General features: G+C 48.6%; 1 protein-coding gene across 5 annotated transcripts; it reads left to right on the top strand.

Annotated features, from left to right (window-relative positions):
- Positions 1-2,043: 2,043 nt before the first annotated feature.
- Positions 2,044-12,356, top strand: ttf2.S (transcription termination factor, RNA polymerase II S homeolog). Of its 5 annotated transcripts, none has more exon segments than NM_001091473.1 (24): positions 2,044-2,168; positions 2,698-2,735; positions 3,339-3,450; positions 3,710-3,793; positions 4,070-4,136; positions 4,456-5,460; positions 5,833-5,959; positions 6,155-6,343; positions 6,432-6,589; positions 6,933-7,014; positions 7,371-7,484; positions 7,582-7,732; positions 7,954-8,059; positions 8,317-8,507; positions 8,972-9,125; positions 9,269-9,360; positions 9,652-9,734; positions 10,052-10,185; positions 10,482-10,652; positions 10,739-10,797; positions 10,963-11,116; positions 11,325-11,407; positions 11,814-11,888; positions 12,100-12,355. In NM_001091473.1, coding segments are annotated over 23 exon segments (3,564 nt in total). In that variant the 5' UTR covers positions 2,044-2,168; positions 2,698-2,707; the 3' UTR covers positions 12,245-12,355.
- Positions 12,357-15,341: the final 2,985 nt, after the last annotated feature.

Raw genomic sequence — 15,341 nt, 5'->3', positions numbered from 1 at the left:
CGCCACGTGTGCATTAGCGCAGGCGACTTTGCATTGTAGCCTATGGGGAAAAACGCAGAGGCAGTTCAGGGAGATAGTCGCGCAAAAGATGAGGCGATTAATCGCCAGGCGACAAAATCTCCCCGAATCTCCTCGTGTGGCCTTACCCTTAAAGTGATAACTTATACTGACTAAACCCTTATCAGGTTTAGGTTCCACAGGGGTCCTGTCTGCCTGATCAGATCAGGACTAATACAAAATGGACCCTGAAAGCATGGCTTCAGAGGCTTTTTACCTTAGCACAGTGCCATCTACTGGTCACTGTGAGAAACAACAAGGGGCATAGTTTAAACCAGGAATAGGAAACAGTTCCCCCCTCCTAACTGTTTTTTAGGACCCAGTTAGGTGGCTATAACACTAGGGGACTGCCTGCTAAATAATTCTGGGGAACTAATTTACCAGTCCCCTACATCAGAATTTAGTGGGCTGATCGGGCCTCTGTGTACCTGAAATGCCAGGGCCTGTTTTAATTCTCAGCCGGACCTGCTCAGCAGGGCCCACATCAGGGGGGCACAGGGGGGACAGTCGTCCCGGGCCTTGAGCATTTGCAGGCTTAAGGGGGGCCTGGCCGTACCACACTTTTCTGATTAGCCGGGGCCGGGCCCCCTTTCCCAGTTGAATAGGGTCCTTCCCATTGGTGGTCAGCGGGTTGATGCGATTGGCTGCGGCCCGTGCATACTTATGACGTCGGTACGCACGGGCGCAACCCTATAAAAGGTGCCTGTGACCTGTCGCCTAGGGGAAAGAAAAGTTAGCTGCTGGAATTACCTGTCCGAAGAGAGGATTTGCCGCCTGAAGAGGATATGCTGCCTAAAGAGGATCACCGACGCCTGAAGAGGATCCACCGCCACTTGAAGAGGATCCACCGCCGCCTGAAGAGAGCCCATCAATGTTACCCCTTGACCTTGGTAGTTTGTAGAGGGGCCCTGGCCGCTTGGCAATTTTTGGTACTTTGTAAAGGGGCCCTGCCCCTGGTCAGTGGTCACTTTTAATAACCATTAGCTACCTACATAGTCCATAGCATTGTGCAATAAATGTGGATATACATTAGACATGCATTTTAGATGGGGAAGTTGTTTTTAGGATATTTCTATTTATACTTCTGAAAGGTTAAATGTTATGTCTTCATACAAAGTTCTTTTTTTGTTATAAAAATAAAGTTGTATATAAAGATGTATAAATGTGGTGCATTTTATTTATACGAATCAAAGTTCTTATTGATGGCCTATGTTTATTTACAAACTGCCAATTCACTTTCGTTTTCAGTTTTTTTTTTAAACATGTATTTGTAAAATGCCTACAGTCCATAGTGCTGTGCAATAAATGTGTGTTTGTGTACATTAGACATGCATGTTAGATGGGGGAAGTTGTTTTTAGCGATTTTCTCACCAGTGGTGCTTATTTTCCGAAAGAGACACATTTCCATCTTTCCCTTATTTTTTGACCATGGGGTAAACCAAATGGCTCTTATTTATACATTAGAAATGCAGAAATTTTAAAACGGAGTGCAATTTAGGTTAGATTAGGTACCTGCTTAAAGAGTCTACTTTGATGTGGTGGCAGGCTTAATAACCCTTTGGCCAAAATGATTTTATTCACTGTTTTAGTGCTTGTCTGTGTGGCCTTTGTACTGATGGGTGGGTGTGACAAGGGGGCCCCTGCTGCTCAAGGTGATATTCCACCATGAGAATTTTAGAGGGGGAGGCGAGCGGAGCAAAGCCGCCCAGTCATTTTAGGAAAATGAGAATTACTGGGGGTACTTGTCATCATGTGAACCTACCAAGCATATGGCGACCGCCCAATACTCTTGGCGACGCTTCTTTAAATGGGAAGCTCTCACTCAAGCCAATCGCTTGCAAACGTATTTCTTGCTTATGATTGGTTCACGCATCCGTCAATGCCACATCAGAAACCAATGGAAATCGCCGAACGTCACACTCGCCCTCCCACATTTTCCTGATAAGGTAGGGGCGGGCCCATGTGGATTTACTGTCTGCTGATTGGTTTAAGTTTTAGCCCTGCACTACGCTCGATGGTTACGTGTAAATATAGACCCGCCTCTGCATTGGAACTGCTCGCAAACTGCATTCTGGTTGGTCGGATTTGTGCATCATCAGAAGGCGCGAAGTGTAAGTTTATCTGTTGCGTGAAACACAGGTTTGGCTATTACTCGGGGTATTAATGTCTGGCAGGGGCAGTTGTTGCACACGGCCAGCATTATTGTGGTAGTAGCGATAGGCAGGGGCAATGGTGTAACCGAACACTTGTAATGGGGCTGTAGAGACAGAAGGAGGCGCTATTGGAACGGTAGTGACACACAGTTATTACCGGGGCAGCAGCAGTTTCTGGGGGATCAGCTCTGTGGCAGTAGTGACAGGTCTGTGTCTTTATGTATTTACACGGCTCAGTAAGTAGCCACACAGGGCAATCATGGGCTGAGACACACAGGGAAGAGCTTACAGTCTAATGGGGGGAAGTTACACTCACAAACAGGCAGGGTTATTACTTGTGGGGTCATAGTGATGCATTGGGTGTTTGTGGGGGTCATAGTGATTGTACAAAGGGCACCTGTTTATACAGCTACAGGGGAATCCAACCTGCTCATAATGACAGCTAAGTACAACACATCACAGTTAATGTATCTGTTTCCTCCCACAGGCCCTGAGTGATGGAGAAAGTGCGCTGCAAGGAGCATGGTGAGTGCAAGTCCTCCCTAATGCCACGGCTAAAGCTGCCAACTGTACAATCCACATGCTGCCTGGCTTGCTGTGCCCAGCTTTGTCACACCGGAAAGGCAGAGAATCATATGTTGCGTGTATCACATGATGCTGTGTAGCCTGTGGATCCTATAGACACCAGTGTGACAGGACAACGTGGTAGCATTTACTGGCTTTAAGCGAGTAGCAAAGTGTCTCCCAAACTGAGGCCGAGGGATCCCCTGGAAAAAGAGGGGTTCAAGGGGAAATACCAGGATAAGAGGGAACATAGGCAGACGAATCGCTGCACTCAAACTAAATGAATTAAGAAATAGAAAGTTAAACTTAATGATTATATTGAAGTTACACATTCTTTCATCTGTTTTGTTGTTGGGAAATGTGTATTATCTATTGATTTGTTACTTTATATTGTATCAATAAACCACAATGTCTCTCCTTTGGTAGGAATACAGTGCAGCGCAAGTGGCTTATTAGCCAGACCCCTTTTTCCCAGTGCCATGGATGATTATAGTGCCCCTCCTACAGGCATAGGGGGTAATTGATAACAGCCCAGACTAATGCTTGTCCTCCTTTTATCCTCAGGGACTCTATGTCTGCTGAAAACTGGCACTCGCGATGGACCCAACAGAGGGAAGAGTTTCTATGTCTGCACTAGTAATCCCAGTGCCCCCTGCCTATTCACCCAATCTGCTGAGTATGTTGTATCCCAGGGGTGGCTTGGAAATTGGGAGGGGGGTGTACAGTATATACAGTGAGACCAGGAAGTGGGGTCCAGGCTGGGCAGAACCATATAACTGTGGGAGATAGGATCACATTCCCACTTGCTCTGTAGGCTCCTCTGTGCCTGGTATTGTTCCACATGTGCACATATTACCCACAGTCCTATACAGACAATTGGGGTATCACATGATTCCCCCTAGACATGAATCCTAAATGTGTGTGTTTGTGTGCAGACTCCCCGCCTCTCACTGCCTCTTACATGAAGATTTCCTGGTGGAGCTGCAGGCAATTGTGAAACAAGAGTCTGGGCCTTACAGGTAACAGCATCCATCTATCTATCCATATGTCTGGTCCTGGTGTCCTATTAGCCCTTCTTGTTCATGATCCCAAGTTACGGTTAGTAACTGCCCCATCTAACCAGCCTTCTTCTCACACCCTGTTCAGTAGTAACCCACCCCGTATGTGATTCCTTGTTTATGGTTAATAACAGCCACATATAACCAGTCTTCCTCTCACACCCTGGTCAGTAGTTACCCACCCTGTATGCAATTTTCTGTTTATGGTAATTGTACAGTAATGGTTTCTCCTCCCAGGTTGTACTATCGCTGTGTGAAGAGTAAGAGTGATGGGAAGAAGTGGTGCGGATACATCCCTTGGCAGGTACAGTGCCATGCATTTGGGAAAGGCAGTCCTCATTGGTTCCACCCTATTCTCACTGACAGGGCATCTCATTTGCATAATCTGTACTAGGAGAGCCCACTGTGAGAGTAGATAGGGAAATAGGCACCACCTTCTGATGGGTTTGTGAGTTTGGCATTGGGGTGTGGTGTCTTTGGGCTCAGAGTAGAGACTGCAGGTTTAGAGGATGAGCCTTAGATAATACATGGGCTCTATGGACTCAGTCATGGAGTCTGTGGCAAATATAGACATTGAATTCTGGGATATTCCAAATGTTTATATTCCCCCTTGCTCTTAGCAGGATCCAAAACAGAAGACTGTTCCGAACTGTAAGCTGCCCCAGCATTCCATGGAAAAGCCAGAGAGAAATCCCTTTAAAGTCATCAATGAAGATCCCAAAATTGGTGTGTGGAAACGGCTCAATGAGGAGCCAAAGGCCAAAGCAGAGATCACTAAGAAGAGTGACCAGGACACAAAAGCCGGGGCCCATGGTGAGATTGTTCATGATAATAGGAGACAAGGGAGCGAGAAGATCACACAAGAGAGAAAAGCCTCTGGGGAGGAAAGGAGACATGTTTTACAGGGTGGTCCCAACTCCAGGCAGAAGCTTTCTGCAGATACGAACAAGCCTTCTGGGGAGGAGGAGAGCCATTCTGCCAGTGAGGCGCAGCTTTCGAAGAGCATCCGTCATGCAACTGGAGAGCCAAAGAAGTGTGTGGAAGCCCAGAAGGAGGAGAGGAGTCTACAGCAGGGATGGAGTGACAGGGAGTTACCAGGTGGAATGAAAGTGAAAAAGTTTCAGCAAGAATCTGCACCAGAGAGTGATGGGAAGGCTGCAGAGACACCCCGGGAATGTGAGTTAGTTATCAGGAAAAGCAGCGCGTCAGTCTCAAGGGGACCGTTACTGGCAAAAGAAGGAAAAGCCTCCGATTCTGGTAGGGTAATGGCAGCTACTGATCAGAGGGACAGTAAGACACAAACCACTGATACATCAAGGGATTCTCGCACTGGCTCACAAGTCCGAACAGAAGGTGCACAGCTCACAGAGAATCACACCACCAGTGCCCTGATTCTGCAGCCAGAACTGAGTAATGATGCTCCGGTACCTGACAATCAGGAGGAGGATGGGGATGATGTTGTGTTTGTTTCTTCTCTCCCTGCAAATGAGAAGGCTCCCTCTATGAGAACATCAGGCGTTGGCAAACAGAGAACCATCACCTCCTTCCCAGGCTTCAGCCAACAGCAACAGAGCCAAAGCTCCGCTGCTCTGCACTCTCAGCTCTCTGCTCAGCTACAACAGAAAAAGGTGCGTGTCCCTTTAATGCTGGCACTGTCTCTGTTCTGCATGGCTTGTATGGGGTAGTGTGCTGCTGCCACACAAACAGCCAAAGTACAAGCCTAGATGGGCAATGTCCCCTCTGCTTTTCAGCTTATAGTACAGTATGGGTGATATTGCCTATTGGTAGATATAGGAGGGTGTGTTTGTGTGTGTTAAATAATTTTCTGTGTGTGTATAGCCTATTGGTAGATATAAGAGGGGGGTGTGTTAAGTAATTTACCCGCCTCCCTCCAGGGGCAATAGAGGGCAGTTTTAACAATAACAGAACCAGAGCCATGTTGAGTAATAAACCATAACTACAGGGGCAGTAATTATTGGGCAACCTCTGTTTTGTTTTAGGCCACCATGGCTGCGGTGAATCTCCAGGCACTGCCAGACCGAGGGGTGAGGCTCTTAAAGCAGGTGCAGGATTTGGAAGATGCACTGAGCTCTTTGTCCCTCTCCCCAGAGACCAGTGAGGAGAAAGGTAAGTGCTGCCCAGTGGAGTAATGTAAGGGCTCCACTTCTCTGGCTTGCTGCAGGCAATGGCACACAGTCTTCCTTGCCTTTTGGGCTCCCAGAATTCCCCCTGCACCCAATGCCTGTGCTGTTTTAACCCCTTAGACTGGCACCTGTTTGAGATGGGTGCTGATCACTCAGTTTTTCAACTTCCCTCCTGCAGAGAGCAGCCAATCGGAAATGATTCCACCCAGATCTGCCCCCGAAAACCCATTTAGTAAACCAGGGCCGGTGGAATTGGCCAGGGGAGTGAAACCGCTGTCCTTCCATGAGCTCCCGCCTATGTCCCTGGGTCTGAAAGGGTCAGCGCCAGTCCCAAGTCTTAGCCAGAACTTCAGCAGCTTATATAAAGGTAGGTTTGTGTACAATGTGTCTGTTTACCCACCAAAATCCATGTTGCATTTGTGCAGTGGTGCCACCTTGTGATGTATATGTTCCAGTGAACCCGGAGTGGCAGACTCTATATGGGGGGCGAATGACTGAGGAACGTTTGTTTGCTGTAAGGAACGCCACTAGCGAGGCCATTGAGCATTTGCACAAGAGCCTGGAGTCCTGTCCCAGCCCTGAAAACACGGTAGAGGATCCCGCAGGACTGAAGGTATTGGGGTGTCACCAGGAGGAGGGCCTTTGGGAATAAAATATTTACCAATATTCAGGTTCCAGCACTAAAGGGTTCAAGGTGGGGCTGGTTCTTTGGGAGGCAGAAAAGTCGCAACAGGGACAATGACGTGCTTTGACCATATAGTATGCTCCTCCTTAACCCAGAATATATGTTTCCCTGTAAACTTATTCAAGCCTGGACCCCATAACTCTTTGTTCCTTTCTGTCCCTCACACCTAGAACCAGTGCAGCTGGGAGAGTGGGATTCTTGTCTCTTTATTGGTAGATAGTCCATGAAGCCCCTGTAGACTTTGTAGTACTGATTCCTCCTGTGTGTTCAGGTACCACTGTTACTGCACCAGAAACAGGCCCTGGCTTGGCTGCGCTGGAGAGAAAACCAGACACCGAGGGGAGGAATTTTGGGTAAGAACAGAAATGCAGGTGTCGGCCTGTGTTTATGCCATAGGGGCAAAAGTAATGCTGTGCTGATTCTGGAAATGCTTGTCCAGCCTGTGAATAAGAACATGTTGGTTGCAGTACTCCAGGGACTCCCTTCATTTCTATTCTATTTCCAGCCCTGGTTGGAAACTGGAGTGAGAATGAAATGGGTTCCCTCATTCCTGTGGGAGATCTGGGTGCTGGTTATGCATGTTTTGAGTAAAGGTTTGGACCTGATGGATGTGTCTCTTTGTACAACCTCATCTTCTCCGTAATCATGTAGCAAATCAGCTATAATGTGCCCTGAAATCACCCGAGTACCACCTTGTGTCTGTCCTTAGCCGATGACATGGGACTGGGTAAGACGCTAACAATGGTGGCCCTCATACTGATGCAGAAGCAGCGGCAGAACCGGGAGCAAGAGAAAAAGCTGGAGGAGTGGATCTCTAAAACAGGTATTATAGGGGTGCACAGGGTTCAGTCATCTCCTCCCGCTCTAATACCCCAGTCCTACATCCAGAAGCATCACATTTTCCTGTGTTGCACCCACAGACTCCACCCTCGTGGTCACTCGTGGGACTCTCATTGTGTGCCCAGCTTCTCTTGTCCATCACTGGAAGAAGGAAGTGGAGAAGCGCGTGGCAGGGAGCAGACTGAAAGTTTATCTATATCACGGCCCCAGCCGGGAAAGAGACTGCAGTGTGTAAGTGCCACTGGGCTGCCTCTAGGGAGAGCCACCTTCTGCATTTATATGTCAGGGTTAATCCTGTTTCTTCAGTACAGTTATTGGGTGATGCAGAGAGATCATCATTGTTTGAGGCTCCACATCAGAGTATCTGATCCGTGCAGCAATGCTTGGCACAGAGTACTGATCCCGCAGCTGTGCAGCGACACTGGTTAATCTCCCTGTTTCTGTGCCTGTAGGCTGGCTGACTACGACATTGTGGTGACTACATACAGCCTGGTGTCCAAAGAGATCCCTGTGAAGAAGGAGGAAGGGGATGCCCCAGCTAAGGACCAGGACCTGGAGGTACCTCCTCAGACAAGCAATAGAATGACAGTTGGCTCTGTGTACTTCCTGTCCCCATACCATTGGTTCATTCTCTCCCTTTTAAGGGCTGTTACTCCTGCCACTACTGCCTGTGGTGCTGCCACTTTTGCCCTATTCTGAGATCAAACCAACTGGACTCTCTGGCTCAAAATGCTACTTCTCAGCCTCTTCACTCATGCTCTGTGCCCTGAAAGGGCTTTGTAACCATCACCCTTCTATGCTCTGTGTCCTGATAGGATAAGGCGTCAAGCTCCTCCCCACTGCTGCGGATGGCATGGGCTCGCATCATTCTGGACGAGGCTCACAACATAAAAAATCCCAAAGTGCAGACCTCCATTGCTGTGTGCAAGCTGAGAGCCGGGGCCCGCTGGGCTGTGACTGGGACCCCCATTCAGAACAATCTGCTGGACATGTATTCCCTGCTACGGTAAGTACCACCTATAGGGGTGTGTTGTGATTTTACCCTGCAGAGTTTTCATTAAAGGGGGACAGTTCTTCTGATATCCTTCCCCAGTCTACATGGAGGGCTGTTAAATCTCTTCTGCAAATACATATCCCTGATGCAACCATTGGCTCCAGGTATAGTAACAGGCAGCCGTGTGAGACTGAGGGAGAGGGTACAAAGTTATGGTTATAGCACCAGCATGTGCTGCGGCATAGGGAACCACTGTCTTGGGGTGCACAAGCATGACACATCTAAGGTGCCAGAAATCTCCAGCTGGGATAGGGCTACCTACCCACCTCCTGCTGGAGAATGGATGCAGGTTTATGGGGGCAAAAGATAAATACAGGAGGTATCTGGGGTACAGAGCAGGGCACAAGAAGTGTAATAGTTTTAGCGCTTCTTCCTAAAATCAAGTGCAGGGTAAATATTTATTGTCCCGGGTGCAGGTTCCTGCGCTGCTCTCCATTTGACGAGTTCAAATTATGGAAGAATCAGGTGGATAACGGCAGCAGGAAAGGAGGAGAGCGGCTCAACATCCTGACCAAGAGTTTGCTGCTCAGGAGAACCAAGGATCAGATGGACCACTTGGGACGACCACTGGTAATGTAAAGTCACTGGCGCTAGTGACTCGCTGGCACCGGGAGATTGATTCCAAACAAATTTCTTAATTTCTCTTTTCCCCAAAATATCATTCGCTACTATAGCCGGTACTGACCAATGAAGCTTCTCTGTTTCTTGTCAAGGTGCTGCTGCCCCAGAGACGCAGTGAGTTGCACAAACTAACCCTCAGTGACAAAGAGAAGGCCGTGTACGACGTCATATTCGCCAGATCCAGGTAAGGAAACTCCTCCCACTCATGGCTGCTCTATAGACTCCTGTATCACTGTGTGAGTGTACATAGCAAGGGCACTGCTTGGTGGACTACTGTTGTTACCCAGAGTTCCTCAGTCCATGGCAATGTTTTAGGATTTGGGTTGGTAATCTTATTGTATAGGGAAATGAAGCCACAACTATGATGGCCCCCCCCCCCCCCCAGGTTCCCTGTATGAAGGAAGACCCATATAGAGGTTTTTGTAAGAGACAAATCTACAGTAAGTGACCCCCATGTTGTTATCTGCACCCTCAGATCCACACTGCAGAACTATTTAAAGAGACATGAGGGGGGCACCCACATACGAACCCAAAATACAGACAACCCTTTTGAGAGAGGTAAGTCCACAGAAGCTTCTGCTGCATAGGTCTGTTTGTCACATGACCTGTAATGTCCAATCAGCTGTCCCACTTCTTGCCTAGCATCCAGCTCTCTTACTGCTCCAACGACAATCCTACCTGTGCTTCCTCCTAACCCCCCCATACTATCAGTTGCACCAATCCCAGCTTTCCTTGTAAAGATATGCCCCCCCCCCTCCCCAGAGGCCTGAACTGGAAAGCTTTCTCTAGGGGCTCAAAGCCCATTTGTGTAGTTCTCCCATCATGCTCTGCTCATTTGTGTCCCTCTCCTTACATCTCTCTCTCTCTCTCTGCAGTTGCCAATGAGTTTGGCTCCAGCCAGTCAGAGGTCTCCGCCCTGCCAGCTTCCCAGGGGTCCAGCACGGTGCATATTCTGTCCCTGCTTCTGCGCCTCCGCCAGTGCTGTGGTCACCTGTCCCTGCTCAAGGTGGTAAGTGTCAGCTGGGCATTATGGGTAACGGGCAACCTAATCCAATTCTGAGAAATGCTAATTATTCCCCCCCAAGCAAGAAAAAGCATTGGCATTTGTGATTTAACTATTGAACTACCAGGGGCTGAGCACTCCCCCCAAGCCAGACACTGAATGTGAGAAGCATGTGAAGAATAAATATGGGCAGTTGTGAGACTGGGGGGTAACAGAGTTGAGTGTTACTATAAATACACAAATACAATGGGTGTCTGTGCTGTGAACATGTCTCTCTTCCCCCCCCCCCCCCACCCGGGCAGGTGCTGGAGCAGCTGGAGCTGAAGAGTGAGGGGCTGAGTTTGACTTTGGAGGAGCAGCTGAGTGCCCTTTCTCTGACTGAGTGCCAGGGCCCCGACCCCAAATCCACTGTCTCACTCAATGGCACCAACTTCCCCTCTGAGCTGTTTGACACTGAGAGCCAAAGCACCAAGGTACCCCCTGGCTGTCTGTCTGTCTGTGTCACGTGTGTGTATCTATGTATCCCGCTCACCTGTACCTCTGTCCCTTTCCCACACAGATTTCCTCCCTCGTGTCAGAGCTCCAGACCATAAGGAGCAGCTCCCAGGCACAAAAGAGGTGAGAGCCACGTGGGGTCCCGGGAAGGTGGCTTTGTTTTCTCCAATACTTTAAGGCTATGGGGCAGGTCCAAACACAGTGTTGTTGTGTCCCACTGAACTTGCCCTGTTATAAAGAGGTGTGGGGGCTAATCAGAAGGTGTCTCTCTCTTCCCCCCCCCCCCAGTGTCATTGTGTCCCAGTGGACCAGCATGCTGAAGATTGTGGCTGTTCACTTGAAGCTGATTGGCCTTTCCTGCGCCACCATTGATGGGTCAGTGAATCCCAAGCAGCGAATGGACATGGTGGAAGATTTCAACAACAACCCCAAGGGGCCCCAGGTCTGGTAACCTCCTCTCTGTCTGATACATGGGAAGTATCCCCTTCCATCTGTGGCAGCCTGTATGTTTAACCCTTTCTCCCGAGAATGTAAGGAAAAGGAAAGTGTGAAATCTAAGTTCTTGTGGTAGAATTAACACAGGGGCCCATTACAAAAGAAAGGGAAATGGTCTGATGGAAATCTAAGAGGGTTTTTCATTTTCTCTGCAGGTGATGCTGGTTTCCCTGTGTGCTGGGGGCGTTGGACTCAATCTGGTTGGTGGGAATCACCTGTTCCTAATGGACATGCACTGGTAATGCCCCATTGTCATGTGATGTTTTTTGTATATTGATTGGCAGTTTTATGCTCCTCCCATTAATCTTATGTCCTCTATTTCATCTGTGCCCCAGCATCTCCCAATCTCTTCCCCAGTGTCCTGTACATAATTCTGTTGTTCCCTTACGGGTTATGGCACAGAGGGTGTTTGAATAGGGGTACCCCCCCCCCCGAGAACTGCCACAATCCTGGCCAACAGCCTCTTTCCATTCACCTTTATGAGAGCCCCAGACCTGTCCATTTTTCTGCCCCCACAAGAACTTCCTTAAACCCCTGGGTAGTGCAGAAACGAAGTCTCCACTTCCAGTCTCCCCTCATTGGGCAGGGCAAATATCATGATGTCCGTTTAACTGGGGGTTAACTGTGTGTCTGCCGTCTCCTAGGAACCCGGCGCTGGAGGACCAGGCCTGTGACCGGATCTATCGCGTCGGGCAGCAGAAAGATGTGGTTATTCACAGGTCAGTACATCCACAGTGCATGCCCTTTAGATGTGCCAAGGAGTTGCCCACTACCAATTAGCCCCCCATAGAATAACATGATCTGGTGCCACCCAGCATTCCTGCCCTCTCTCAGTACCTATAGGTGGGAGCTGCCATGTGTGGGGGTTGTGCAAAAAATCTGTCCCATGTGAGTCCCCAGGGTCAATAGCTAATGGTCATCTGTCTGTAGGTTTGTTTGTTTGGGGACAGTAGAGGAGAAAATCTCGCAGCTTCAAGAGAAGAAGAAGGATTTGGCCAAAAAGGTTCTGTCTGGGAACAGCGCCACTTTCACCAAGCTCACCCTCGCAGATCTGCGCCTACTGTTTGGGGTATAATCGTGGGCTTCTGGATATCTGATCCTCCTATCTTTTGCCCTGAGAATATCTGTGGTGAGACCTACACTACCCCCGAGTGGCTCTAATAATATAATAAATGTATTTAATTTCCTACTGTTGCTGAGTTTGCTCACTGGGTGATGCTATGCAGTGTGGGTGATGCAAATCCCTTTGGTTGTGCCCTGTAGGTGAGTAAAGCAGGGCGTGTCAGTACAAGGACACTTCCATTGGCTGGACAAGGTGGGTCCACTTACCCCATACAGCTGAGGTTTGGTGCACTTATTGGCTTTCCATGAATTTTGGGCAAGAGCTGGAAGCCTGATGCCATTCATGTCCTGGGAGGGGGGGGGGGGTACAGAAGCTGCTTGAGTACATTCAGAGTGCTGCTAGTAGGAGGATGGTGCATCCTGATTGTCTCAGAATATTCATAGTGTCCCAGTGTGGGAGTCATTGTCACGTCACACAACAGAAGGGCACAGACTATGGATCTCTGCCCCCTTGGTGCCCATTCTCTTGCCCTTAACTAATGCACCACCCTAAAAGCACAGGGAACCAATTTTCTGCTGCTACAGGAAGAACAACTTGTCTTTGGTGTCTTTATGGGGGTGACCATTTACTTCCCAACTCTTTGGCTGTCTGTACAAACATGCAACAGGGACGTGTGACCCCTACAGCCTGGCCCATGTCTGGGGAACTATTGTGAGCTTTATTCTGCAGGAATCCCCCCATGCTGGGAGGCCTCACACAGTAGACTGATCCTCTGTATATAGCACAGAGCAGGGTGACCTGGCAGATTTGGGGAAACCTGATGTACTGCCCCAGGCTCATGTGCTCTTATGGGAAGCAAAGTGGTGGCCCTCCAGGTACTTTCCTGTGTACCTTCCCCTGCAGCAGCACCCGGGGGGGGGGAGCACAAATGGATGGGGTAGAAAACTGATGGGCAGAACCACTGGACGGAGAGACGGTTATTTTAATGCCCTTATAAAACCACAAGCTAAAGTACCCCCCCCTCCAATATGTGTGTATTGGGTGCAACAGAGTGTGTAATTCACCCCACATTAAAAGGGTTGTTCACCTTCTAACACTTGGTTCGGATCAGTTGGTTTCACTTGTCCAAAAATAAAGAGACTTTTCCCAATGACTTTCTATTTTTTTCTAATATTATAGTGTAAAGTTTCATGTTTTCCCTTCTTGGGTGTTTGTGATGCAGCTGTGGGAGGGGGTCAGCGACCCTGTAACTGATCCCTGAGTTGATCCATGTGTTTGTTCCTGCTGAGCAGAATCCCTGAGTTTCATTAAAGGCAGCTGTTAGAATTAATACAATAGTTGCACTTATTCCCCATAGATCCTACTGAGAAATGGAGCAATTAATGGATGATGAAATGAAACCTGCCCTGGATCACTGAGCTGCCCCACTCACACTCACATTACTCTTCAATGTTTATAAATTAAAGATGGAAAATAATTGGGAACGTCTTTATTTCTGGGGATCTAAAACTGACCTGAAAAGAAGTGATTGGAAGGGGAACTTGCCCTTGTCTATTGGTGGTAGAGATTCAAGAGATTGGGTTCCTGCTTCCGTTGTCCATGTAATCCCAACTGTACCAGCTGAGTATGTTGCCCATTGGCCACAGTTTATCTCCATCACAGAGTCCGCAACAGGTTTCAGGGAACAGTGGAACGGACCCCCAAACACATTGATTTCTCCTTGGTGGCTCCACAGCAAGACCAGTGGGAATGACCAGGGTGGCCCTTGTGACTGTACCCACAGCCCTGATAGCCACCTGCAAGGGCAAGATACAGAGGTTAGAGTGACGCTCCAGCACCATGGTGCCCACAGTTGGCACCACCCACATGGTCATGACTGGAGCAGTACTGGGGTAATTTATCTACTGCTCTGCCTATGGATCACCTTGTACTGAGCCCATCAGGGAGTGGGTTCATGGTTTGATATACCCACAGCTGCCAGTCTATGTTGACTTTGGGCATTGCTCCCACATAGCTGGCATGATGCCACCACATCGAGACTCCTTCTGACCCCCACTGGAGCAGAATGTACAGCAGTGTTAAAGGCCCCAGTGCCGCTGAGATTTGCCCCTCACCTTCACGCTGAAAGCAAAGCCCTGGGCATTAGAGAGTGCAGCGAGTTAATACATGGGTCGGTCAGCAAATATGGATTCCACAGGAACTAGTCGCTGCCAACATTATGCCCACTGGTGCTCTGGCCCATTAGTGCTGGTCTGCACTGACCTGATCTGTGTTGGGTCCTCAGGGTGACACTGATGGGCAGGTCCCTGGGCTCTGTGACCATATAGAGATGTGAAAGTGCCATCTTGGTTGTTTTGGATGGAGATCCAGGAGGTGCAGCAAATCTAAAGGGTAAGTGGCATCAATCACAACGTGGCATCACAGCTTCATTAACATTCATCATAATTTCTCTAGTTGGCCCTCCTGTCAGTGCAAACATGTGGGTTGATGTCAATCTCATCTCTGGAGGCAAGACAGAAGAATAAGTCTATTGACCCCTCCCCTAGTATATAAGTTGTGGCACCACCACCCCTTGCCAGTTCTTTGTCCTGCTTCAGAGGTGAAAGACAGAAAAGTTTTCTTCTTACTTTATTTGTTTCTTAGTTTTTGAATTTTACTTTCAAGGATGGGGACATTCTGAGCTGCCACCCAACATATGGTGTTATTCCCTCCTTGCTAACATCTTGCAAGCAGAATCACCCGAAGCACACAGCTTGGAGCAGTTATTCATGGAATATGGAGGCATGCAGAGAGGTCTCCCAACGTATGGTGTCTTTCCCTCCTTGATTGCAAACTGTAGCAAGTGAAATCACCTGAAGCACGTCGGCCCTAGATGCTGCACTACAGAACAGAAGGCATCCAGACCTGTCTCTCAAAAGCCAGTAATTCCCTCCTTGCTTGGATCACAACACGTGGAATCAGTGCACAACATTCTGTTTGTAGGCCCAATACCAATCAGCAGGACTTGTGTTTGGAGCAAAAGGTATGCTGAGTTAACTATTTATTACTCTTTATGGCCAACACTTTCAGTGTAACTGGATACTGTGAGGGTAAAAAGAACTACAGTTTC

This window comes from Xenopus laevis, chromosome 2S (genome assembly GCF_017654675.1).
Source record: "Xenopus laevis strain J_2021 chromosome 2S, Xenopus_laevis_v10.1, whole genome shotgun sequence".
Classification (NCBI taxonomy): Eukaryota; Metazoa; Chordata; class Amphibia; order Anura; family Pipidae; genus Xenopus; species Xenopus laevis.
The sequence above is the reverse complement of the archived record's forward strand: the minus strand, read 5'-3'. Positions and strand labels throughout refer to the sequence as shown.